The 24,771-nt window shown below is 51.6% G+C and overlaps 10 protein-coding genes across 10 annotated transcripts; 3 read left to right on the top strand and 7 right to left on the bottom strand.

Annotated features, from left to right (window-relative positions):
* Positions 1-452: 452 nt before the first annotated feature.
* COCVIDRAFT_35336 (hypothetical protein) lies at positions 453-3,518 on the top strand (the record flags this gene model as incomplete). The annotated part of the gene is made up of 2 exons (XM_014704073.1): positions 453-590; positions 657-3,518. The coding sequence occupies 2 exons, from the start codon at positions 453-455 to the stop codon at positions 3,516-3,518; spliced, it is 3,000 nt and encodes a 999-aa protein (XP_014559559.1).
* Positions 3,519-4,585: 1,067 nt separating this feature from the next.
* COCVIDRAFT_91620 (hypothetical protein) lies at positions 4,586-4,831 on the bottom strand (the record flags this gene model as incomplete). Its single annotated transcript, XM_014704072.1, has 1 exon — positions 4,586-4,831. One exon carries the CDS (start codon positions 4,829-4,831, stop codon positions 4,586-4,588), a length of 246 nt encoding a protein of 81 aa, XP_014559558.1.
* Positions 4,832-5,757: 926 nt separating this feature from the next.
* Positions 5,758-9,019, bottom strand: COCVIDRAFT_62686 (hypothetical protein; the record flags this gene model as incomplete). Its single annotated transcript, XM_014704071.1, has 3 exons — positions 5,758-6,920; positions 6,967-8,196; positions 8,293-9,019. Coding segments are annotated over 3 exons (3,120 nt in total), but the record flags the coding sequence as incomplete, so codon positions are not given.
* A 116-nt stretch (positions 9,020-9,135) lies between these two features.
* On the bottom strand, positions 9,136-9,423 carry COCVIDRAFT_91662 (hypothetical protein; the record flags this gene model as incomplete). Its single annotated transcript, XM_014704070.1, has 1 exon — positions 9,136-9,423. The coding sequence occupies one exon, from the start codon at positions 9,421-9,423 to the stop codon at positions 9,136-9,138; it is 288 nt and encodes a 95-aa protein (XP_014559556.1).
* An 866-nt stretch (positions 9,424-10,289) lies between these two features.
* On the bottom strand, positions 10,290-10,524 carry COCVIDRAFT_35334 (hypothetical protein; the record flags this gene model as incomplete). Its single annotated transcript, XM_014704069.1, has 2 exons — positions 10,290-10,405; positions 10,440-10,524. The coding sequence occupies 2 exons, from the start codon at positions 10,522-10,524 to the stop codon at positions 10,290-10,292; spliced, it is 201 nt and encodes a 66-aa protein (XP_014559555.1).
* Positions 10,525-12,336: 1,812 nt separating this feature from the next.
* COCVIDRAFT_35333 (hypothetical protein) lies at positions 12,337-13,538 on the bottom strand (the record flags this gene model as incomplete). Its single annotated transcript, XM_014704068.1, has 2 exons — positions 12,337-13,050; positions 13,167-13,538. 2 exons carry the CDS (start codon positions 13,536-13,538, stop codon positions 12,337-12,339), a joined length of 1,086 nt encoding a protein of 361 aa, XP_014559554.1.
* A 1,820-nt stretch (positions 13,539-15,358) lies between these two features.
* COCVIDRAFT_91691 (hypothetical protein) lies at positions 15,359-18,344 on the bottom strand (the record flags this gene model as incomplete). The annotated part of the gene is made up of 3 exons (XM_014704067.1): positions 15,359-17,967; positions 18,020-18,093; positions 18,148-18,344. The coding sequence occupies 3 exons, from the start codon at positions 18,342-18,344 to the stop codon at positions 15,359-15,361; spliced, it is 2,880 nt and encodes a 959-aa protein (XP_014559553.1).
* A 587-nt stretch (positions 18,345-18,931) lies between these two features.
* Positions 18,932-19,585, bottom strand: COCVIDRAFT_13623 (hypothetical protein; the record flags this gene model as incomplete). The annotated part of the gene is made up of 3 exons (XM_014703953.1): positions 18,932-19,111; positions 19,189-19,354; positions 19,416-19,585. 3 exons carry the CDS (start codon positions 19,583-19,585, stop codon positions 18,932-18,934), a joined length of 516 nt encoding a protein of 171 aa, XP_014559439.1.
* Positions 19,586-20,736: 1,151 nt separating this feature from the next.
* On the top strand, positions 20,737-22,601 carry COCVIDRAFT_35331 (hypothetical protein; the record flags this gene model as incomplete). Its single annotated transcript, XM_014704066.1, has 2 exons — positions 20,737-21,465; positions 21,516-22,601. The coding sequence occupies 2 exons, from the start codon at positions 20,737-20,739 to the stop codon at positions 22,599-22,601; spliced, it is 1,815 nt and encodes a 604-aa protein (XP_014559552.1).
* Positions 22,602-23,818: 1,217 nt separating this feature from the next.
* On the top strand, positions 23,819-24,632 carry COCVIDRAFT_91790 (hypothetical protein; the record flags this gene model as incomplete). The annotated part of the gene is made up of 3 exons (XM_014704065.1): positions 23,819-23,918; positions 23,984-24,418; positions 24,532-24,632. The coding sequence occupies 3 exons, from the start codon at positions 23,819-23,821 to the stop codon at positions 24,630-24,632; spliced, it is 636 nt and encodes a 211-aa protein (XP_014559551.1).
* Positions 24,633-24,771: the final 139 nt, after the last annotated feature.

The following is a 24,771-nucleotide window of genomic DNA, read 5'->3' as shown; positions in this document are numbered from 1 at the left end:
CCGCAATAGCGTCATCAGTCAGTCGTGTCCATGGACAAAGAGAGGCGCGTGTCGAGCAGCACAAAAGAGAACAAAGGCGATCAATAAGTAAGTATATACTACATGGAGATGTACACGCGTGGCGTCTTGTACTAGTATCAATATCATAGACATGTCAGACTGGCGTCGTGGCGGCGGCGGCTGTGCTAATGCTGCAGCTAATGAGCGGACGTCATCTTCTGATCGCCCTGATGCGGCACAGGGACCGCGCAGCTGCAACCTCTCCACCCAACAGCCATCCAGGCCTTGCAGACAGGGATATCTGCCATGCTTGACGTGCATGTGTGCAGCCCGCCTGTTGTGCCCAGCCCCTGCTCCCCTTATGTACTATATCCCCTCCGCCATGCAGAGTCGTTGTTGTTGTTGTGATTGTTGTTGTCGTTGTTGCTATCGTCGCCGTCACCGCCGTCGGTATGCTGCCAAGGCTGCACACTGATATGATGAACGACAAGCCAGGCCCGCTCACCAGGAGGGCAAGCAAGAGACAGAAGATTGCCAACTTCTTCAAGTCATGGAAGCACCGCCAATCCCACCCTCGCGACAAGACTATGGTACGCTGATTATCACTCTACAACATACTACAACACCGGCCCGCTAATGTCATCTTCCCTCTACAGCCACCCACCAAGCATGTCGATGACACTGGCCCGACCCCGCCACCCGTAAACACCACCGCTCCCGACCATGGTAGCAATGCCCCCGCCCACCATCCCGACCCCCATGGCCTGCCACCACCCAAACCTACTCCTGCACCACAACCACAATCAATACTACCACCACCGCAAGACACTAGCCCGCACCAGACCGACCCCTTGACCCTCACCCAGCTTCACGTCCTTTTCGCCGGCGCCCCGCAATTCCGAGTCGCAAAAGTCAACGGCCGCCGCACCCCTACAGCCTCGTTTCCTTGGAGCGTCCAGGCTGCCACCAAGGACGCGACCGATGTCGCTCCTCTTGCTGAGCCTGCCTTCTCCGCTGCAACCCTGCACAAACACTCTCTCAAGGCCCAGCCTCTTGACGAGTCCCCGAAAGAGTACAATGGATATGCAGTCGACGCCGTCGAAACCCCTTCTATGCTTGGCACTCAAGGCATCGAGCCTGGAACAGTTGGCTTCGCTCACTTTCTCGAGTTGCCCGAGTCCGATGTCCTTCTCAGCCAACCCCAAGCATCCCAATCAGCTGCCGACTCGACCGAGGCGACCAAGAATAAGGAATTGTTACACACCAACCCAGAGCGTCTGGGTATCCGTTCAGTCGACCTCCGCCTGATATACGACCGCTTGGGCGAGTTTCAGGACATGTACGAGGCATTCCACGATAGCCCCGAGCCCATGACTATCCTCAACACTCAGACGTCTGGGGACCTGTACGCCAACTTGTTCACCAAGTTCCTGACCCCACCTGGCTACGACGGCGCGACCGACGATCCCACTGGAATGCAAACACAGATTGCCGCCTTACTGAGGGTTCTAGACTTGAAGGGAATTTGGTACGATTTTAGCTTGGTAGAGTGGAGGATTAGGCTGGGCCAGATCTTGTGGAGTGAGCCAGACCTGATACCTGAGCACGAGCACGACACACAGCCCCTGTGGACTGAGCGCGAGATTCTGCTCCTCCAAATCACCTTGGCGTGCGAGCTGCTGCTCCGACTAGATGCCTACACAAACGCCGACGCCGCCGATGCTGCCGTCCGACTGCGCATCAATCCCCAAGATGTCGAAGCGTTTCTCCAGTTCAAGACTCGAAAGATTGATTGGGATCTGGTCCTTGCCCGCACATTTCTGGACAACATTGCTATAATGGGAGGCTCCCAAACGTCTCCCAAACCCAAGTCGGGTGGCTTACTCTCTCTGTTCGCTGAGAATGCCCACCACGAGATGCCCCAATCAGACCTTATCTTGTTTCCGCAGCACCAGACGCGGCAGATCTCCGGCCTTCTTCACTTTGCCACTGTTATACAGTGGCCTGGCCTAGACGTTGTGTCTGCCCAACTTGTTCGCAAGTTGGCACCACAGATCAAGAGCGAGGATACCACACCATCATCCCCAAGTGGCAGGTTGACAAGCCCAGAATCTCCTTCTGGCTTCAGTGTATACGCAACCCCTTTACAAACCCCACCAGCTTCTAGCTTTCAAATGGAGAGCTACTTTGGGCAAACCGCAAAGCCAGCGCTAGAGCGCAACAACTCTCGAGCTTTCCACATGGCCCTTACCCCTACCTTACCAGCTCTCGAAGACCAGTCCACGGCTTTTGTGAACAACGTTGGTGGGTGGCTTAGCCGGTCATACCTCACGGGACTCGTCCTTCCTGGAGAGGCTATTTCACACCTGCTCATCTCCACATTACTCGAAAACGATGAGATTGCCGTCGCCAACCTTGGTCACTCTGCCAATCTGTATGGGGGTTTCACTTTCGGCGACAGGACTTTCTGGAGCAAGAACTCCATCGTTGGGCGCATCCTGGCTTGTGTAAAGGGTTCCGCAGAGTGTATGGGCTGGGTGTCTTGCCCAAAACTGCCAGAGAATCCAGCTGAACGCTGGTACTCTATTCACAGTGAAGTTCTCCCTTACGAAAACCGCGTGCAGGAGAGGGACGGTTCCGATGTCGTCTCACGAGACTCCGCAATCGTGCCTGGAGATTCTCCTACTTCAGTCAAGTCAGAAGACTTTGTACTTCCCCGGGACCTTGACCCGATGCCGACCTCCTCTCTTGGGTTTTCGCAATGGGAGCTTGTCCCAATGAACGCCGATCTCATCGATGGCGACAGCTTGACAGGACCATACTCTGAGAGCGATATACACTCTCCAGCTATGACATTTGTTTCAGCCGACGGGTCGGCCATCCATACACTAACGCTAGCCTACGATATCCAGTTTGTAACTTCGTGGCCATGCACACCGGCCGCATCTGGGCCTGCCTCTACGCATCGGCCCAGGGTCCTGAGACGCTCTGTCACAGGAACATTATCAAGATCTTCATCAAAACATAGCGAAACCATGTCCCGCCGCAACAGCCATGGCTTCGAGCCACTACTATCACATCCGCCAGATGCCCCTACCAACGAGCCAAAACGCATGTACGACGTGCCTGATGAAATGGCTGGCGAAGGACTCGCGACAGGCAGCAAGCCCCTGGATGCGCATTTACTTCACAAATTGTACTCGTACAAGATCATTCCTGTGACCGATATTCTGGATCCAGATTTTCTCCTCCCCTTTGAACTGCACACGTCAAAGTCGAGCGAACGCATACTCGCCCTGTCCCAGAGTGATTACAGCGAAGCAGACACAATCCGCGAGACTAAGAAGGCAGTCCTCGTCCTCGACGCCCGCACATCTTGGGATCTCGAAGTCCTGGCCCGAGCTTGGTGTGCAGAGAGGGGTCTCCATGCTCTTGTTAGCCGCGTGGGGAGAACGTGTCTCGCCTGTTCGATTCGAGAGGCTAGAGGTCTGGGAATTCATATCGTTATAAGGGTTTAGCATGGATGGGATGATGGCTTGAAGAAACCCACGAGGGGCTTATTTTTTTTCGATTTTACCTATTATTGGATTATTTTTTTTGGTAACCTGGCGTTTGCATGTAATTATGCAAGATACCCCCCCCCTTTTCGTCCCCATCCTTCCCAAGTTGAGAATGCAAAATCAGAATGTTATATGTTTTCTTGGTTTTTTTTTCGGGTCTTAATCAAATGTATGTTTTGGGTATGTGCAAGAGCGGGGTAGGCAACGAGAATGATTCCGGTGGTTTAGTACTATACTGTATGCATGACATCCATCTATATACGTATGTGTTTTTAGGGTACAATTTTCAGGGCTATCACATGATTAAATCCACAACATGCAAACTCTCTCATCGCTTAAATCATTTTTTTTCCTCCTTTCAGCTGCCACCTGCAATCTTCTCATTTTTTTTCTCTCTCTTTCTCTCTTTCGTATTCCCGTTTCTATGAATAAACTACCATGGTGGGGGCCCCGTTTGGCAACTTTCCCCCTTACAAGAGTAGCCCCGAGGCTGTGTAGTTGGGAATTTAATTTTTGTGTGGCGTTGCGCTGGTTGCCTTGTGTGTTGTTGTTGGGCCCCCCCCCCTCTCCCCGCGCGCGCGCACTCGGTGCCAGTAGTTAACTAAAACTAACGATGCCTAATTAGGGGTGAGGGGCGTGTGCGTGCGTTGTGGCTGCGCTGTGTCCAAGAGATTATGAACTTAGGTACACAAATACGTACCCTCTTTTCTTTTCGAACCTGACACTTTGACGCTTCTTTTATTCTTGTCTTATCGGAGATTTTTTTGTTTGCCCCCGACATTTTGAAGACGGTCATTCGAATCACGGGGAGTTTGATGTTTCGCATAGTGCTAGTATAGGACCTCGAACAATTTTTTGTTGTTTTCAAGGGGGGGGGGCCCAACTTACTACTTGTTTTTCCAATCTGCAACAACGAGCGACAACGCCTAGTAGTCACGGGATTTTTTTTTAACGACACGCAAACAAAACATCTCATTGCCCTCCCCATCGCTATCCACTCCGTAACTGGATCTGAATATATCGAGTCACCATACCAAAGCAACCTCATCACCTCCACCTCTAAAAAGAAAAAAAGAAGAGATCGGGAAATCGGAAAACAGGAAAAGGTTAAACAAAAATGAATTACGCACCCATGAACGAACCCACCGCGGACCTCGAGGAATCGGGCGGACCTCTTGGATCAAGCCGTCAAGAAGATTGCTGTTCGCGCTGCATACGCAACTGTGATTGTACGCTGGCGGGACCCTGGTGCATCGAGGCGTGGGCGGCATGTTTTTCAATCATCGGGCGCTGTTTTAGCGAGGCTTTGGGGTGTTGTAGCGAGTGTGCTGACTGTTGTGATTGTTGTAGGTGAGAGGGATTGGGGGGAAAGAAGGAAAGGAAGGAGAGATTGTGGATTTAAGCATTTTGGGGGAAGGAAGGGTTGGAGGGTGAAACTTGGGGACGCGGGTTTTTCCTGTTGGTAGTTGATGAGTGGTGTATGCTCGTTCCTACAGCTCGAGGGACGATGTGCTGGTGCATCGCAGGAAGCGCTGTGTTTATAAAGCGACTGATGCGCGCGTCTGTCGTTCAGTCGAGCCTCCCTTTTCTCCAGCAAACATGCGGTGGTGTCTCGCAAAATCGAGACTGGAACGGCGGAATTACACTTGACCACAACGACCGTACTCGACAGGGAGATATTCAGAATCGACCCAAAATCATCAAGTTTCATCGCGATCCCACTTCTACACTTTCTACCATCCACCAACCTCATATCACGTAAACCAATCAATTGAACCAACCAGCAAAAAATTCTGCATCTACCAAAAACCACCCCAAATTCAAATTCATGACGAAGCAATATCCTAGCTAGCGAGCGTATATACATCCAAAACATGATGATTAAAAAAATTATATAGACAAGAAGGACAGGTTCCCCATCAAACAAAAGCTCACCAATTTCATCCATGCATGCAAATATGAGATGGGATAAAAGAATGCAAAAAAAAGTTGTTACAAAAAACGAGGGTATATGAGAAAAGCCAAGGGTATCTCGTAGTATAGGCTTTTTGATCTTGAGAGCGAATAAGTGAGGAAAAGCGAATGCAAGTGTGTAGACGCGAAAAGAGGTTACAACGCTAAAAAAAATGTGATAAAGAACAAGCGTATTGATGGGCACCGTTGTAAATGCTGATATCATCGGATAACAAGCTTATGCCTGTCGGCTAAGCAGCAACTCTACTGCGCAGTCAACTCTGAGTCCAGACCCGAGATCCGTCATGCGCAGCGCCTCTCTTGCTTGCTCGGGCGTAAATCCCATTTCTACGATGCGGTAAATAGCTTTTTCAGCCGTGTTCTCGTGGCTGGGGCTCGAGTAGATGGAGTGCTGGCGCTCGTGCTGCTGGAAGATTGCGCTTCGGGGACTGGCGGATGAGCTGAGGTCGCTGTCGCGGCTCTCTTTGCGTTGATGGAAAACAAGATGGTTGGGTCGGGCTTGCACAGGAGATAGAGGGTGGTGAGAAGGTGCGTCTTCGAGGATTGAAGGCATCGAGATGCCTATGCCGCCAGCTTGCCAGTCGCGTGTGTTGGATGCTGTCGTGGTTGAGGGGGTTGGGAGGAGAGGCTCTGCGATCATGCGGCGGGTCGGTGAACCGATGCTAGAGATGGCGTCCAGGGTATACAGGTCGCGGTTGCCCCGGAAGGTGGATATTGATGGGGATGGGAGAAGAGGCCTCGCTGCTGTTCTCCATTGAGGCGATACTACACTTTCTTCGACGGACGGCAGGCCTGAGACTACACTACGTTGGTCGAGAGCAGGTATCGTCGAGGGTGCTGGCGTCGGTAGCAGCGGTCGAGCGACTATCCTTTGAGTTGGTGAAGGGGTTCTTGTTGCTGGGAGCTCCGATATAGAGTAGCCTTCGTTGGGAATTGCTACTGATGATTTGAGACCAGGCACATGAGTGATAATATCGCCTGTTGGGCCTTGTTTAGGAATCGGAGGACGAGTCAAGTTCCTGAGGACTGTATCCCAGTCCGACATGGGTCGTTCTTGCGACATGGAAATCATCGGGCCAGTTTCACCGCTTATTTTGCGTTGATGCAGTTCGTTGATGTGCTTTTGGATGCGCATCTTCGATTGCTCGCGCTGGACGTCGCGGGTAGAGATCTTTGCGTAGGTGTTTGCTATCTTGTCTTCGTAGATACGGGAAGCGGCTTCCCGGAGAAACTTGCGACGGGTATTTCCGGGATTCGGGGGCTTCCAGTTGACCCAGCCGTTCTCGGCAGCAATTGTAAAGCCTTTGGGATCGGAGGGGTGGTAGGGTCCAGTTAGTTTCAGGACAGCGGCTGGACCAAAGGTCATAAGGTAGTAACACCATTCATCTGGACGAATTAGCTATTGAGCAGGTCTGAGAATGGAGTAACATACCGAGCATCATCTCTTCACCATCAATATCTCCGCCTCGAATTTCCGTAGCGTCGTATATTCCTGCCTGGCGTGCTTGGACTGTTCGGCCTTCGAAGCTTTGCAAGAGTACTGCTAAGCAGTTCCATAACTCCATAATGTCAAAGAGCTGCTCGGCACTGAGTCCGCCTTCGTTGCCCTTGCCAAAACTCTCAGAAGCACCGACGAGCGTATCATTCATGAAATCCGTGCCCGAGATACTGAAAGTGCAAGTTTCCTGATGGGCCATTGTTCCTCCATTCAGCCAATCCATTTGCGCAACAAGGTCATCCTCTCGTCCTTTGCCTGAGCCGAAGATTGTGCAAAATGTCCATATGCGCCATAGCGCATCGTCTACCCTAGCCGACTCTGATGGATTCGTACTCATAAGCGCAATCGATATCTCTGGTCGCACAAACGACTGGCACTTTTCCAAAATCTCCAGCTTAATGGCGCGGATCACTTGAATGTCTTGTTTCTGGAGCCGCAGGTACGACGTAGGAGAGTATTCCTCTTCGGGCCGAGTCATCTCGAGATCGTGTGCGTGCAAACTGTCGTGGCCAGGGAACGCAATTTCCCGAAATTCCCATGCCGGAGGGGACATGGCTCGCAGAGTCGACTTGATGAGATCGAGTTCATGGCGCTTGAAAACTCGGTAAAAGCCATGGTTGACAAGAGCAGCAGCGAAAAGATCGTCAAAGTGACTTAGGTGCTGCAAGATGTTCAGGATGAGAGACTCGGCTCCAGCGGGCGAGATGATCGGGTCGGTTGTGTTTCTTTCAGTCGCATTGGTATCGTTTCGTGGATTTGGGACCTGGGACAGCACCATGTCTGCGCTTGTCCTCCTGTACTTTGGGATTATGAGTGTTAGCGTCTTGCTCGCCTTGGAGCGCCCTCGTCGGACCTGCGAAGCAATGTGGTTGTGTGGAAGGCGAGATAATTTCATGTTCCAGTTCGCTGGCTGGCGTTTACTGGATTTGCGAGGCAAGGGAGGCGGAGCACTGAGTTGTTCACTCGGTGCCAATTCTGTGAGAGACATCTGTACATTATCGCCCTCAGTTGAAGGTTGAAGTGCATCCCACTGGAAAAGATTGGCTTCTGCAAGGGGGGTCCTGTCTTGATCAAATTCCGCCCCAAGGTCGCCAATGCTCTCGAATGAAGCCAATTGCTGATGCAGGTCGCATTCGGCCTCGCTAAGAGTGGGGCTGCAAGGCCCTCGCTCGATGACCGACGAATGCCTGGTCTCGCTGTGATGAGTGGCTTGTTTCTGTAAGACAAGACGCGGGCTCGGGGCTGGACGTCGCCGCGGACTATTCCGTTTGGAGGACTTTCGCTCTATTTTTGGTTCGCATGCTTCGGCGTTATGCGGGGTATTACAGGATGCATGAGTGCCATGGGTAGTAGCTCGAAAGATTGCACCCTCTGAGCTGGAGGGCTGATGCATATATCTTCGGGGCGGTTCGGTTGGCGGCGCTTTTCGTTGGCCTTCCTTGTTGTTTATCGCTGCGTCCGGCTTTCCTTGTTTTGGGGGGTTGTCGGCTTCGAAGCTTGTCTCTGAGGACCGGTAGCTGCGTAATGACGACACTTCGCTCTCTTGGGAATAAACCGAGCAACTATAAATTGACGTGTGTACAATTCCAGCCGCACCCTTGGTGTGCCGTGATTTGGGAGATCTTGCAGGAGAAGTTTGACTAGTCGTACGTCTTGAGTGCTGTGAAGTAAGCGACGCCTGCGACTGGGCCCACCTGCATCTGTCGCCTGCTAATGGGGGCGAGATAGAATATCTGCTTCTCAGCTCACCAAAAGTGGCTTCGAAGAACGGGAGTGGCGGAAGCGGCTGGTCACATCTCCCGCTGGGGATTGTTGCAGGCATCTTAGATTTCTCCTGCCCGTTTGTGCCTTTGGTATTCTTGTTGCTGTCGAGAGTAACAATCTCGCCTCTTCGCTGCCATTGAATCTTGCCGTCTTTATATGTTCCGATTATCGAGGCCTGGCTATCGAATGATTTCGACTTTTTGGAAGCGCGTTTGGTTCCTGTTGGCTTCGCTGTGTTCTTCTTGCGCCATATGGCTGTGGACTTTGTTGGAAAAGTTGTGCCAGAAGTTATCGACAAAGGTGACTTGATATCATCAGTGAACAGGGACTCTGGTAGCACTAATTCCCGTGCCTCCGAGTGTACATCTTTTTCGTTTTCGGGATTTGCTGGGACTGCCCGCAAAGTCGTAGTTGACTTGGAGTTTTTGCCTCTGAGCAACAACAACATCCTCCTTTTAAGTGCGCCTCGGCAGGCGTGGCATTCGCAGATTGATGACACGGGGTAGTATAGTGCGATGGGTTGTAATGCAGAGAGACAGGGGGTGAAACGTTCAGTACTAGTAGAGAAACAGAAGTTCTGAAAGAAGTCGCCCTTTCGGAGTGCGGCGGAATATACAGTTCGCCCATGGTGGCAGGGCATGGCCTGTATACTATTACTGTCCCAAGTCAAAATAGCAATGACTCCATTCAGGCGCTACTGGACACGTCTGGGGCCGAGCAACGGTAACTATGGTGGGGCTTCGGACAGACCATACATCGCACGGCGTGGCCAAAGCTGAGGTGAGATGAGCCCGCAGCCAACTTTTCTGGGTACACCACCAAGGTCCACAAGCGGACGAGGCGCACACTTGTTTGCATTCAACATGAGAAGTAATCTATCACATACAACCGAAATCCTCAATACGAGGAAGTTCACACAATCGGAAGGCCAAGTGCTGTCAACTTTTCCTGAATCGCGCAGATTCAGATTCAGATTCATGCAAAACTGGCGTGGCTCGTCGGTTTCCGTCATCTGGCACCGGCAAGGATCGCGCTATGTGTCGTGCATGGCAGTGCTGCGCTAAATTGGTGCCCTAGACTTGAGATAAGACTACTCGACTTGGCATCATGCTGCTGCGCAATCCCGATGGTCCTATAAATGTATACTGTAGAACCCATGTAAGCCTTAGAGAGCACCCAACACCCGTTTGTTTCACATTCTCAAATCCAGCGTCGCTTGCCTCGCACACCAACTCTTTAGTAGTATGGAAACTCTGTAGAACGGTTTTGCTACGGCCGTGCCAGATATGGAGCCACTTCGGGCCGTCGTAGTATTAGAGCCGAGACGGCATCGTAACTTTCCTGTCGGTGGGTAGAATGATCCAGCGCAGGTTTAGAAATCACCATTCTTCACATGCTCACGTGTAGTGACTAGGCTGCGCGATTTCAGATAACTCACTCGGTGAAATGTCGCTGGTAGAGTGTCCTGTTAGCAATGCTCATCGAGTTAACATTCAGCAAAAGTCTGAGCGAGAAACAACCTCGCCGATGCATTCGGCGGCCTGAATTGCTAAAAACCCGATTTTGAACCAAGGCCTCGCAGATCCGGTTAAATGCATCCCAGAAATTCCTGGTGAACCCGATGAGTAAAAGGCCCCTATCACGTGTGGAGGTGTACATCTCCACAGTACTCAGGACGCTTTGATCCACAAATTCGGTGATGGATATGCACAATTTCCCCTTATTCATTTCCACACGTGGGATTATCGTCAGATGTTCATTCGCCAGAAGCTTGACCCCTGACAAGAAAGTAGGGTACCTGAGCAAACATGGGGAAAACACCTCTCTATATTGAGCGCTAGCAGTGCCGAACAAGGCATGGCACGTCCCGTACTCGGCATATCTCGTTGAGATCTTGCCGTATTCTTCGTTTTTGTGGATCCTTCCCGGTTTCCATGACTAAATCGACAAACTAGTACGCTAGAATCGGAGGTGCGCAACTATCCAAGGGAGCCAAGCTTTTCTCAGTACAATGGAACAATGGTTCATTGAAGTGAGATTTTGAATGCCGGCTAGAGAAAATGCTGCTGGTTTCGTCAAAGACAAAGCCGTTATTCCGAAGAGCATCAAAGAGTAGTATGTCTTTTGAGTGGTCGTGCTGATTAGATAGGAGTGGTGCAATATTGTCGACAACACTGATATCGGCAGCATTCCAGCAAGCGCGTCAGACCAGCATAAATAGCGCAGAAGGATTCAAGATAGCACAGCTAGCTTTACAACGCGAAACACGTATATGTATTTTGTTCCTTGTCTATCCCAAGTATGGATCGACAGATTGAGGAAAGTTCCCGAAAGGCGCTCAGATTTACCGTCCATATCAATGGTGGAAATATTCAAGGATCCTAGACTTAGTGCGCCCATGTGTTTCTAGGGAGACTTTTTCAGTAATGGCCTAGTTCTTTATCTTTTTACTGATAGAAGACATTGGTTGCGCACTGACAAATTCCAGCTGTTGGGACCGCGGAAGCTCCCGAAGCCCTACACTGAGATGCAGAGCCCAGAAGCCCAACAGTGCTACTGGCCATGCCTGTTTCATCGTTTCACATCTGCCAGTAAGAAAACTCCCAGGATTTCGCGTTGTAAAAGAAACCTTGCCATTTCAATGACCTGACCGACACACGCGATCGCGAAGAGCATCTTGACCAGTGCGAAGAAGCCACACCAGGTGTTCCGTGAGACATTTATGCACTCAAATTTTGTTGTACATATGCAAGACGCATATTTCACGCCATACGTGGATCTGCACCTAGCAGGCTCGCAAGGTCAACTCGGACATATAGTCCTCGACCAATGGAGTGGACCGGCAACAGCTTACGTGTGCTCTGCATGCTAGAAATAACCGTAGCGGCTTACCCAACATAAGTACACCGCGATACTACCGTAGAAGATCTGTGCGTTCTACTTGCAGTCCGCCGATGTGGATCGAACGTGGATTCACCAAGCACAACCTCTCCATGTACACACAGGCTTTGTCATTGCAGCAAAAGAAAACAAGTGCAGATATCCCCACAGTTTGTCAGACTTGGATGATAGGACCGGACAAGCCCCGTCTACTATAGATCAATGCGTCCCATTTAGGCATAGTGTATTTAGTACATGCTGTACGCAGTAGTCTCAGCTGCTTACGAACGGGCAGTCGTCTTTGTAAACCTTGTTCTTATTTTACTGTCGTTACCCGTACTACCAGCCGTAGCTGTGGCTATTTGATTTCAGCACGCAATATGCTGCAAATGGATGGGGATCTGTGCAGATTGCAATGCGATAAATACGAGTCCTATTTTTGGAGTCTGGAAGGCGGCTCAGAATATGAGCTTCTCAAGATCGAACAAACGGAGGACTCTTTCCGTGACCGAAACACTGGTTAGAGATATCATTACGAACAACTTAGCAATGAGCCTTTCATGAGATTTGACTACAAGCTACAGCATCAAGCCCAGCTTCAACTGACTATTAAACTTACGTGTACAACATAGTATACCATCAGCAGCCGCCAGCCCTCTTCTAATCCTGCAAATCTAGCACAACCCTGCCCTGCAACTTACCCTCTTGCATCTCCTTGAAAACATCTGTCAACTTGTCCATCTTCTCAATTCTGAAATGCGACTTGACGACGCCCCTCGCTGCGAAATCCATCGTCTCAATCGCCTCCTTTCTGCTCCCTACCGCTGACCCTACAACCTGCACCGACTTGCCGATCAGCAGAGCAGGAGTCGCACTCTTAATCGGCATAGGGTCTCCCTCTGGCATACCGACGCAGACAACACGGCCACCGAATCGCAGCATTTCTGTTGACTGTGCATACGCGGCGTTGTTGCCAGTGCAGACGACAACAGCGTGAGCGCCAAGTCCATTGGTCAGCGATTTCACAGTGTCGACAACGCCATGCTCGCCATCTACGGCAACAAAGTGCTCGGCTCCGCTCTCCATGACGAGGTCTTTCTTGCTGCTGTGATCCACGCCAATGACGCGGTGACCGATGCCCCGCGCGCTGAACTGCACAGCGAGATGGCCCAGTCCGCCCCCGGCGCCGGAAATCACGACCCAAGTCCCGGACTCTGCATTCGTTTTGCGCAGTGCCGAGTATACGGTTACGCCGGCGCAGAGTAGCGGCGCGGCGGCGTCAGAAGCGAGGGCATCGGGAATGGGTGTGACGTAATTTGCGGGGGAGAGGACGTACTGCTGAAAAGTCCCTGGGGTGAAGTATCCCGAGACTTTCTGTTCAACAACCAAGTCAGTAAGCAAAATAGCTGCAGCTCCTTCTACCCTTTACGTCCTCCAGGAATGTGCCAGGTATGAGTAAAGGCCATCTAAGGAAGCAGATCAAAACTTACCGCACTGGAGCAACAAGCATCAAAGCCTGCCCTACAAGCCTCACATGCTTCGCATATACCAGCAACCCACTTGATCCCCACTCTTTGCCCCAGTTTGACACTAGCATTATCCGTTCCCGGTCCCATCTGTACAATCGTTCCCACGCCTTCGTGTCCACCAACTTGCCCCGCTTGCGTGCCAACCGGCAGTGACTTCCACGAGTTCGTCATAACTCCGATATCAGAGTGACACACACCCGAGTGCGTCAGCTTGATTAGGACTTCGCCTTGCCCGGGCGAAGGCATGTCGAGCATTATTACCGCCGTGGAGATTGTGCCTGGCTTGTCGTAGATGACAGCTTTGTATTTGGAGGGGAGTGAGGGAGTCGTCATCTTGAGCTACGGTGGTCTTGTCTTATCTCCTTGTGTAGATGTCTATTTACTACCGTGAGGAGAATGTATCGAAGAGGGAAGTCTTGAAGCTGATGGTTGTCTCGAGGACTTGAAAAAGAGAGGAAAACGTTACGCGTCCTTGATCGAGCAAAGCGCCCAGAATCCAAGCAGAAAAGTTGAATTGAAACAGAAAAGAAAAGCCTTCCCAATTCAATACTTTCTCTCTTATACATATCCTCTCCTCCAAACTGCCGGTCTCCACTTCCTTCCCCGTACTACATCGTAAGTAATGACCGGGGGTTCGCTCAGTTCGTACTACTCCACCTATATACTTGTAAGAATTTGCTGACACACTCGCTCGCTTCTCCTTCCAACCCAAACCACTCCTTCCAACAAACCCAGACCCAGCCAGTAACCAACCCGAAATCTCCCATTGCAATTCTACACAACACCTCCCAATACATCTTCAAAACCTGGAAAAACAAAAAAAGTAACCCCCAACATCAAAAGCCGAGGTCTACTCCCCACCACACCCACACCCCTTCCCCTCCACCTGACCTAACACTAGCAACCTCCCCAATGGGTCCCACCATATTCCACCTTCTAGCCCCTTGGCCCCCAGATAGCTCCATCCACCTGCGCCATACCACACACCTTTACCCCGCACCCCGCACCCCGCACTCCAAAACAAGAAAGAGACCAAAAAAAAAGAGCGCTATGCTAGCCTCTCCACTAAACAATCGATTAGGCACAATAAACACTAGAGGCAAAGAATAATAGTAGGGGTACGCATATACGGCATCAGCATACGCAAGAAGGGGGGAGGGGGTGTTTCGGACACACGCACACGGACGAATCCAAGCGCGAAAAGCCTCAAAGGGCAAAAGGGAACTAAGTAGTTGGGTTGTTTCCCCCGTTTTGCAGGTGCCCAATACTTAGGGGTTGCGGTGGAGGTTACGTCATGGGGTGTGCGTACGTAGATAGGTACGTATACAGGTGGTTGTGTGAAACGGGCTTATAGGGATTAATTAGGGGTGTTTAGGGAGGGTGGGGTAGGCAAGGGGGTAGGCAAGTAGAGTCAAGGATGTGAGGAATTACGCGTCTGGCGGGTTGCTGTCTTGCTGGTTTGCGTATACTTGATTTGAATAGTGATTGCCTCTCGTGTGTGTGTCGAAGGGGGAGGAGTGTCTCACGATTTAAGCTTAGTTGTTAGTGCGTAGATGGGGATGCGGGAAAGTGAGGGGAGGGTTTGAAAGTAAAGTGGAGGTAATGACGTAGGTATTTCAAATGGTGAATAGAAAGATGCGACAGACTAGTTGCGAAATCTTATCTGCCTGGCTTTTTTTTTGCTCTACTAACGAGCATCAAGGCAAGAGACAAGGTTTGACTACAAAACAGGTCGAGTGTATGACCTGGAAGAACATTTGATATCAAGACGCATACACACACATGGACAGAGAGATAAAGTTCAGATATAAAACATCCTACAGACAGTCTTTTGTTTGGAATACCAAAACCCACTGACACTGTCTAATGATTCCATTAAAAGCTAAGCTAGCCAGCACATAGAATATGCCCAATTGAATCAAACTCCTTCTTTCCATGTATTAAAGGAAGAATAAGCATCTTTTAAAAGTGGTATAGTACAGAATCATCTCGCGCATAGAAGCGTTATAGGGCGTTAGAAAGTAAAAGATGTAAGGCTGGAAATGGGTAAAAAATGAACGAAAGAAAGACTGCCAAACACCTTTGCACCATGAAAAAATGATGCAGCTTTTGTCCCGTGCTAGAAATGAGTGTTTGCGCCATGTTTGAAGAATTTACGCCCCTTGGTTGGTGATGAAGGAGCTGGCAAGAAGATCATCTGCACTGGGACGCTTCTCGTGGTCGATGAGGAAAGTGTCAGCTAGGAACCTCCTAGCATCCTCGCCGGCGTTGTCGGGAATGGTTGGGCTGGCATCGCCGCTTCCACCAATCTTGAAGATGGCTTGCAGCTGCGTGCAGTTGGGGTGGGGATGACTTCCAGTAAACATCTCCACAACCAGGCAGCCAAGTGACCAAATATCGGCTTTGCGGGTGTAAGCCGTCTGTCGAACAACCTCAGGGGCCATCCAGAAGACGGAGCCTTGAAGCGAAACGCGCTGAGCTCCCTTCTTTCCGCCGCCCAAGGTGGAGGCCTCGATACGCTTGGAAATTCCGAAATCCGAAATCTTGACGGAGCCCTTGTTGTCAACAAGAATGTTGGCACCCTTGATGTCTCGGTGAATAATATCCCGTGAGTGAAGGTAAGAAAGACCAGTGAGAATCTGGCGAACAAAGTTTTGGATAAGAGACTCGCCAAGAGGACCATAGTTGACAAGCATAGTCGCTACGGAGCCACCAGGGACGTATTCGAGGAAAATGTTGAGATGGCTGTCGTCTGAGTTGGAACCTAGATATTGCACAATGTTCTTGTGCTTGAGCTCGCGAAGAAGGCCAATCTCGTGTTTCAGAGCTTCGACCATGTTCGTTTTCTTGTGGTCCATCTGAGAAGCGCCAGCTACAGATGGAAGCTCAACCTGCTTAACAGCCATGAGCTCACCAGTGACGGCGTGCAGCGCAAGGTACACGCTGCCAAAGGAACCCTGTCCAATGAGAGCACCCTTCATGTACTTGACATTATCCCAGGAGTCTTGCTCCAGGTACTCTGCAAGCTCGTCATCGGACTCTTCGCCGTCTTCGGCTAGGGCTTCCGACAGGCGTTTGTTGAGCGAGTCGCCATTCTCGGTGTTGCTACTGCTGCTGCCGGCAAGGCTGCTACCGGCATCGTCAAAGTAAGATTGAAGGGTTGTGTTGCCGTCCGGGTCGGTAATGGCTAAGCTGTCTCCGACACTGTCGCCGCCAAACGATACATAAGACTTGCGATTTGGTTCCAGAGGCGACTCTTCGTCGAGTGGCTCGAGGACAGAAGACGCCAAGGAGTCTCGGTACCCACTTTGATGAGGCAGTCCGAGGCGCATAACGGATAAGGGTCGAAGGGGGCGGGCCTGTGCACCTCCTTGGAGCCAGCTATCGGCGATGGACGGCAGTGGTGGAGCGTCTTTCAAGCTAGAAGCAACGCTAAAATTAGACGCCATCGATAGTCGGGATGCCGCCCGACTGAGGCGATGTGATCGGCGTATCGACATCCGAACGGTCTTGTCGATCTCATCTTTACCGACATCTGGAAAGTAGGAAGTAAGGTCGGAAGTAATGAGCTCACTGGGTGGGCGAGCGCCATAGAACTGCTTGAGCTTGCGCGCGCGTGCTTGGAAATAAGGTGACCGCGAGGCCTCGGCAGGCCCTTCGAGGTTCTGAGCTGTCGAGTTGATATGGCGTTCTCGTTCTCTGGCCGAAGTCGGTGATAGGGGGTAGCTAACGGCGGCAAGGGATTCGCCTGTGAGCTTTTCGATCTTGTTTTGACTGCGGTTGCTGGCGGGTACGTAGACGCCGTGTGGTTGTTGGTAGTTTTGTTGTTGGTAGATGCCAGCAGCAGCCTTGAGTTGATCCTCATCAGGCTCGCCCGCATGGACTTTGCGGAGAATTAACCGGCCGCGTTCGTGTCGGTTCGCGTCCTTGACCAGTCTGAAAAGCTCGATATCACTCAAGCGCTCCGATAGTGACGGGTCGGGATCGGAGCTGTTGAGAATGTAGAAGCAGTAGTTCTTGACGTGTGCCGTGTTGAGATGTCCTTTTGTTAATGTCTTGAGCATGACCTCGTCGGCAGTTTTGCAGCCCTCGATGTTGACAACTGAAGTGCGTCCACCATCGTAGATGACACGCACGAGAGCCTTGTCATGGGGCAGGATGGCGCTGTTGGTAGCGCTGTCCATGCTGGGGCTTGCTCGGACATGGTGGGCGAAGCGAGCCGTTTGGGGTGTCTCTGTAGGTGTACTCCTTTGGTTCCGGACGAGCGGGGGAGCAATATTGACAGAGCTGCTTGAAGCACTGAGGGGATGGGCGCCGTATGTCTTGTTGCCTCCTTCCTTGGGGCTGTTCAGGCCTCCTTGGCGTTGTGAGCGCAGGTTACGCGTCTCTTGGTCAACAAGAGGAGAACCGGGACGGGAGGGCGACTTTGAGCCGTATGCGTAGCTGCTGAGGTCCGAGTTTGTGATTTGCCTTGACATGCGCTTCTCCGTCCGTGAACTCATGGGGTTGGACAAAGGGGGGTTTGGTCGTGCCGAGTGCAGAGGACGCGGAGAGCCGGATGAGGGAGGTGTGTATGCGGCATTGTCCAGGGTAGCGAGCGATTGCCTGTTTGAGGTGCGTCGAGAGGCCTTCTTGTACTCCTTATTGCGAAGCTGCTTTGCTTGTGAGCCGATGCGGACGCGGTCGCCGACTTTTTTGATGCCCATGTCCTTGAGATGGGTCTGGTCCATCTCCATCAAGTTCTCGCCATTGATGTGGTTGACTGCGGGGAAGTGTCAGCGGTGAATAGTGGGTTTGGAGGAGTAGCGACGTACGCTTGAAAAGCTCGACATACTGGGCACAGTTGATGCGCTTCAGCCAGTCACCAACCTTGTCCTCGTCCCAATGCCTGGACATGTTAGCTGGGGGGTGGTGGTGTTTGGGGAAGGAGCAGACGGCTCACTTGATGGCATCGGGAGCATCGTAGATTTCAGAAAACTCAGACTCAGTAGGCGAGGCAAACATGCTTTGGTCGGCGCGGGTGGCGGAGGCATGTGTCCGGTAGGAGTTGAGGCTAGCGTTATACTGGGCCGAAGACTGAGAAGCACCTCCGCTGACGGAAGGCGCTGGGTATGGGGCCTTTGAGGCGAGCATGGCCATAGCGTGTCGTGGAGGGGGTCGAGAAGCAGTGGTACGTGGGGTGGTAATTAGCAGGTCCGTCGGTCGGTGGTTCGGTCGTGTTGCGCTATCTACTACTCTATCTCATATATGCATGATGGGACGGTACGCGTGGTAGGATGACGGGTGTGTGTGTGGTGTGGCAGGTGAGTGCGGGTAGGATGGGAGGGAGTGTGTCTATGTAGGCGGTTGTGGACTGGCGTCGTCTTTGTGCACTCGAGGGGGAAAAGGGCGTATCGGGTGTCTTTATTGCGGCGGCGGGCGGGCGGGGTGCCAGGATGGCTGCTGCAAGCGTGGATGAGAGAAGGGCTCAAGAAACAAGACACGGGCTCGAAACACTCGACCTGGCAGCCCCGACGGTCTTTGTGGAATGGAGCGGTCGCGCGAGCACGGAGACAGCTTTTGGCACCGGTGCTGGCCAGCGTACGAAGTGAAACGTTAGTGAGACGGGACCGTGCGCCTATCAGCAAATCGGATAGGCCCGAGCTGGCGCTGCTGCAGCCATGGGGCGTGTCCAGCGCATTGCCTCTGGCAGACGTTGCAGGCCAGACGGCAATTGTCGCTGGAAATCAGTTTGCCCGGGCGAGACGACGGGCGTGCCGGGTGTGGTGGTGGATGATGATGATGGATGTGGCGGCGGCAGCGGCAGCAGTGGAGGAGGAGGAGGTGATGAAGACAAAGGTTGGGGGTGGCGGGCAGGCGCTTGCAGAGAGGAGGAGCCCTGCGTCTGCTACTACCACTACTACATACTTACTCCGACACAGGCAGCACATGATAGCAAGCTGCTACCACAACCACGACCACGACTACGACTACCGCTACTTACCACCAGTGGTAGGAGGGCGGAGCCGGTGGCCCGCGACAGCCAGGCATACTCAGTGGTCAGGCAGAAAGGCCGGGAGCCGAGCAGCGAAGCGAAGAGCGGTGGATGCGGTGTGGTCGGGAGAAGGTAATTTGCCGTGGGCCGTTTAGGAGTTGATTGCAATGCAGGGCTGCGGCTCAGAATAGCAGTGATATGAGGGCCTCTCCTTTCTGCTCATCTCATCTACTCACAGTACACACACACATTCCAGCCTCTGTCTGGGGCGTGGGTGGGCTGAGTGCCGATCCCGTGACTGGCGCACGTGCCCCTGCTGCCCTGCACCTGCACCTGCACCTGCACCTGGGGCCACAGCCGCACCCGTCCCACACAATGTCAACTCGTATCCTCGGGGCCGAACCATCATGTACCACTACTTACTCGACATACCTACTTACTTACTGCACTCACTCTGACTTGCAGCCGTTGGCCGTGGCGCTGCTGACGGGCGCGTAGCCTATTGCGTCCCTGGCGCTGCTTTTGTTTTAATTTGCCTGCTCTACTTACTTACTGCCAGTGTTCCGGGCCGTGTTGCTGCCGTATACAGCGTATACATCCATACATACATACTTATTTGCAACATGTCTCTGCCCCATCCATGTCTCTGGTAAACAACAACAAACGGCTCTGCGAAATAACAATCGTCAGTGGTAAATGGCCCATGTTCATGCCGTCCGTCGTCGCTTGTTTGGTCCACCGTCTGCTTTGTTTCTCATAAGTGAGCGGACATGCATGTCATGCCTACCCCCGGGCGCGCAAAGGCCAGCCACTGGCACACGGCCACAGTTGAAACAACAACAGCCAAAACGAGCCCTCGCACGCCGCGTCATGGACGCCCTTTGCGACCAGCTGCCAACCACAAAACCAAACAAACAAAACTGACAATCGCCGGCTCTCCGTCATCGCCATGCTACTGCTGCCGCTGCCGCTGCCTGAAGTCGTGCTCCTGACTCCTGACAATCCCGGCAATCCTTTCAATCTCCTCGTGTTCCCAGCTCGGCTCGACTGCACTGGACTTGACCACACTGGGACTTTCTTGCAAAAACACACTGCCATGACGTTCTGCTTATTATGACGCAAGCCACACCACCTCTCCCGCCCGCCCGTCTTGCCCCAAGCCCCTCACGGCGCCTGCTTCCAACCAAGATAATGGATGGCCCCGCGCTGCCTCTCTGCCCTATCTAATGGCACAACCCCAACTAACTCGGAGCCCTCGTTCGGTCGGGCTTCTTGTCCTTTGTGACTGCTGACGCGCTGCCCGGGATACCGCTGCTTTGTAGTATACAACCCAACGCCCAAACTCCACTCAGGCTCTGCCGTGTTTGCTTCCACTGCATTCTGCCTGTCGCCTCATTTCCCCACTCGTCCTCTGTCATCTTCTCTACCAATCTGCCATTTTCGCCTGTACATGGCAACTCTGCTATAGCTCTCCCACTTGTTCGCGCGGCGTTCCGCAACCCGCCATCCATACAAGGCTCCTGCACTACCCAACCTCATCTTGCAGCCACAGCAACCATGGCCTATCGCGACCACCCTGACTCCGCCTACGACTCTTACCCTTCTTCCTCTGACAAACAGCAATCTCACCGCGGAAGAAGCCCAGACTATGCCCCCAGAACCAGGTCCCGTGGAAGATCAAATGCTCCCGACTATCAGCCTCGTGACACAAGCCCTGCCTGGGACCGCCGTACTTTCGACCCGGCCTCCCAGCCCATTCAGCAGCCGCTGAAGAATGCCATTGGTAATGCTTTTGAAAAATCAGACGCAGCCCGCGTCGTCGACCCCAATCTCATTGCTCAAATCACGGCCGAGGTGAAGAAGTCGGTTCTCGATGAGATCAAGTCAGGTGTCATGGCTGGTACGACGCAGCCTCAGCCTGCACCCGTCTCGTCGCAGCAATGGGTTCCACCTTCTCCTGCCTCGACTTCCAATTCCATCCCACCCCGCGACGTCTACACCCCTCCATCCCCCAAGCGCAGCGATTTTGCCCCCCATCATTCCCCAGATCGAGGCCCCCTGCATACCGATCCACTACCAGATACTAACCACGATACGCCCACTGCACGATTCGACCGCACTGTCCCCATGGACCGAGAACGCCCGCCCACCCGGCCGCCTGCTGCGCCCAGAATGGCAACTGAAGACTACACCCCTATTGAGAAGATGTGGCAACGCTTGTTCGACTCTGATGGCCAACCCTTGCCCCGCCTAGGCCAACTCCTGAGAGGTCTAGCACTGCACTTGGCGAGTACCCTGACTATCCGCGGAGATACCCAAGGCTAATATCCGCACAGATTGAAGACTACGAACCAAAAAATAGTCTGGTCATTTCCCCTGCCAAGATGCTTAGGTTCTATGAACAAGTCAAGGTCAAAGACGAAATTTATCCATGGCAAACAATATTCGGCAAAATATCGTATTCTTCTCTATCCAAGATTTACCGAGACATGCGATGCCAGCATCATCTTATTCAACAACACCCGGCAGAGCAACCGTACATTCCGGCCCTCACCCCCGACGGTTTTCAAGAATGGATGACTGCTATGATCCAGGCATATCCCGACACCGAATACGAGCGGCTGACCAAAGCTATCCTCGACATGCCCATCAGCAATGCAGACGATAGGAAGGAACGATTTCCTAAGGAACTTCCTCGCAGAATGTTTCCTACCGCCGAGAATCTTCACGCGCAGCAAAGATGCGCCGCTGCGCTTTCCTCAGAGGGCGTCGGGCCACTCCGAAAAGCCCCAACATTCCCACCACCGCCTCCAAAAACCCAAGATACTACTTCGAATGGGCCGAAACTTGAACGGGAGCGGAGCCCATATACTTCCAAGCCAGAAATCAGGCCCATGGACATTGACGACGAGTCTAGGCCTACATCAGTACCCATTGAGCGAGAGCGCAAACCGTACTCGGCAGCTCCAGGTGGTGGCAAGTCATATGATGACATGAACTCAAGCGCCTACTCGGACACTGCAACGAACGACAGGCGCAGACGTGCGCAATCAAATGCAGGCCAAGCTCCATGGCCGTCTCCCCCCAACGACAATTCCTACCAACCACCTCATCACGCTCGCACAACCTCAACAAACACCCGACAACGAAGCCCGAGTTTCTCCAACTATGGTACTCAGTCGGATCCAAACGTTCGTGACATTCCAAACAACTGCTATGGGTCGAACATGTATGAAGACGAGGCTCGTCGCTTTAATAAGGACTATGATAGTAAGAAGCAAAACCGACGCCGTAGCGGTACCTCTGGCATGGACGGCTCTTTCGACGCTTCTTCACGACCTCCCTACCCTGATGACGATTATCGAGCACGAAACGGAAGCAACGGATATGACAACAGAGGTTACGACTCGCGCCGCTACTAGATGTACGGAATGCCTAAAACAAGAATCGATGAAGTTATGATATATACCCAGAAAGTTATCTTGTTATTGCGACGAGTCTCCCGTTTTTTGTTCTCCTTTCGTTAATGGCGTTTGTGGAACGTGAATGACTTTAATGGGAAAACTTTTGACCCAAATTGTACCAGTAGATATTGGGCTCGGAACCTTTGTATATTTTTGATGCAGTAGCTCCTCTATTTTCGAGATACCAAAAGAGGATGCGTTTAACCAATTTCATTCATTACTTATATGAAGAAGAAAATAACTAGCGGGAACTCGACTGTTGACAAAAAAGCTTAGTCTGTCGTAACCTTGTATTGGTATGCTGCCCAAGCTATTTTTGGATAATGGAGTTTTTATGCGTGCCTTTTTTTTTCTCATAATGTGCATATGCGAAAAAGAATACATTTTTACTCCACACACGTACTAGTTTCTACTTTTTCCATAACTAGTGCATATTGGGCCGGGATTTAAAATGCGTGCAATATCGACAGGTACGTTAGCGTTTCTACCATTACATCCGGAGCCGTCTGTTGGCCAAAGAGAATATACCTATGGTTGAGTACGTAAGAAAGCAAGTTCACGTGATTCTTTTTTTTTTCGTTTCTTATTGTAAAAGGAAAGCGCTAGGGTCCATGTTTGAAGAAAGCTATGTGAGATTCTATGGTATTTCAATAATCACCATGTACTCATAAGCACTTTGCATGTATAAAAGTAAAACAGCGTACGCAACGGTGGGACTAAGGTACTAGCTAAAATGCAAGTTGTAAAATTGTTGTCACAACGTCAACCTCCCGACTTGTATGTAGCATTTGCTGCACATGTATATCAGTAGTGGAGCAATATATTTCCTTGAAGAAGATCCTATAAGAAATGGTTTTGCTCAAAATTCATAGCATGAGATAGGTAGCATATATTACATAAGCTACCTTTGGGCAACAGTGTGTTGGTCTCCAAGTGCTCCTTCCTTCACTTGCTTTTCTCACCTACGCACAACTCACCTGGTACTGCCCACTCGACTAGAACAGCTAACCAAGTCAAGATAATGGGATTTGAACAGAGGGGATCCGAGAAACGTTATTCATGTTGTACAAATATACAAAAGCTTCTGCCAGAAACAGAAGATTATTATAACAAACTCCACTCCCCACTTCTCACACAACCTACTCATCACCAGTCTCGAAAGAAATCCAGTCACCATGCAGCTATCGGTCTTCCTCCAAATCATCTCCAGCAGCCTCGTAGCTGCCCAATTCGGATCTACCATTAACGATGGCATGCCGATAACATGCGGAACTGGTAAGTACATATACACATCTCCAGCACACACCAAGTATCATCACCAATACGTTGACCCCAAACAGGCTACATACCATCCCTAACCTGCGACACACCCAATGGCATGTGCTCCTGCACATGTGACAGCGGAGCCGTCTACCAAAAACCCGAGTCCTCACTCAACCCCGTGTCAGACCCGTTAGACTTCTCCACCCCACAACGCCTCGCGACCAAACCCTGCACGGGCGATGTCCTCATGCCCTGGAAACACATTGATGTGCGCCGTACAGCGGGTACGGTACAGGATTCCACGATTGGATCCATAGTCATCGACAACCTCGAGGACAGTATTCTCCTCGTGGCTGATGGCGCCCATAGGTGCGAGCGGTTTGAGGTATACGTTGATGGTGTGTTGATGGGAGAGACGTCGGGAGAAGGGCCCCGCGATAATTACAAGTGCGACGCCGTAGAAAAGTGTATGAAGGAAGGCGCTGATTTTGCTTATTTTACTCTTCCGCGAGGTGAGTCCTTCTTTCTTTTTACAAGCCGTTTTCTTTCGACGATGCTCTCGTCGATTCGTCTGATATCCTAGCCTGAGGATTCGCCAAAGCTAACTGTATTGTCTTTTTTGCAGGAAAACATACTATTGGTACCAAATGGGTCAAGGCAACCGATGCATGCAAGGGCTGGCCTAATGGCATTGCAAATATTCAGACCTACAAGCCCTGCAAGTAGCTTTAGAACAAAGAACTTGGATGGAATTTTCCATCTTCCTCCATAAAACGCTAGCCTAATCCAACGAACTATGTTGCGTGAAGCGTATCTTGCGTGCTCAGAGTTTTCTGGATTACAATATGGCGCTGGAGAAAAAAAC

The sequence above is a fragment of the Bipolaris victoriae genome, assembly GCF_000527765.1.
Source record: "Bipolaris victoriae FI3 unplaced genomic scaffold scaffold_18, whole genome shotgun sequence".
Lineage (NCBI taxonomy): Eukaryota > Fungi > Ascomycota > Dothideomycetes > Pleosporales > Pleosporaceae > Bipolaris > Bipolaris victoriae.
Note: the sequence above shows the minus strand (reverse complement) of the source record. Positions and strands in the feature narration are given on the sequence as shown.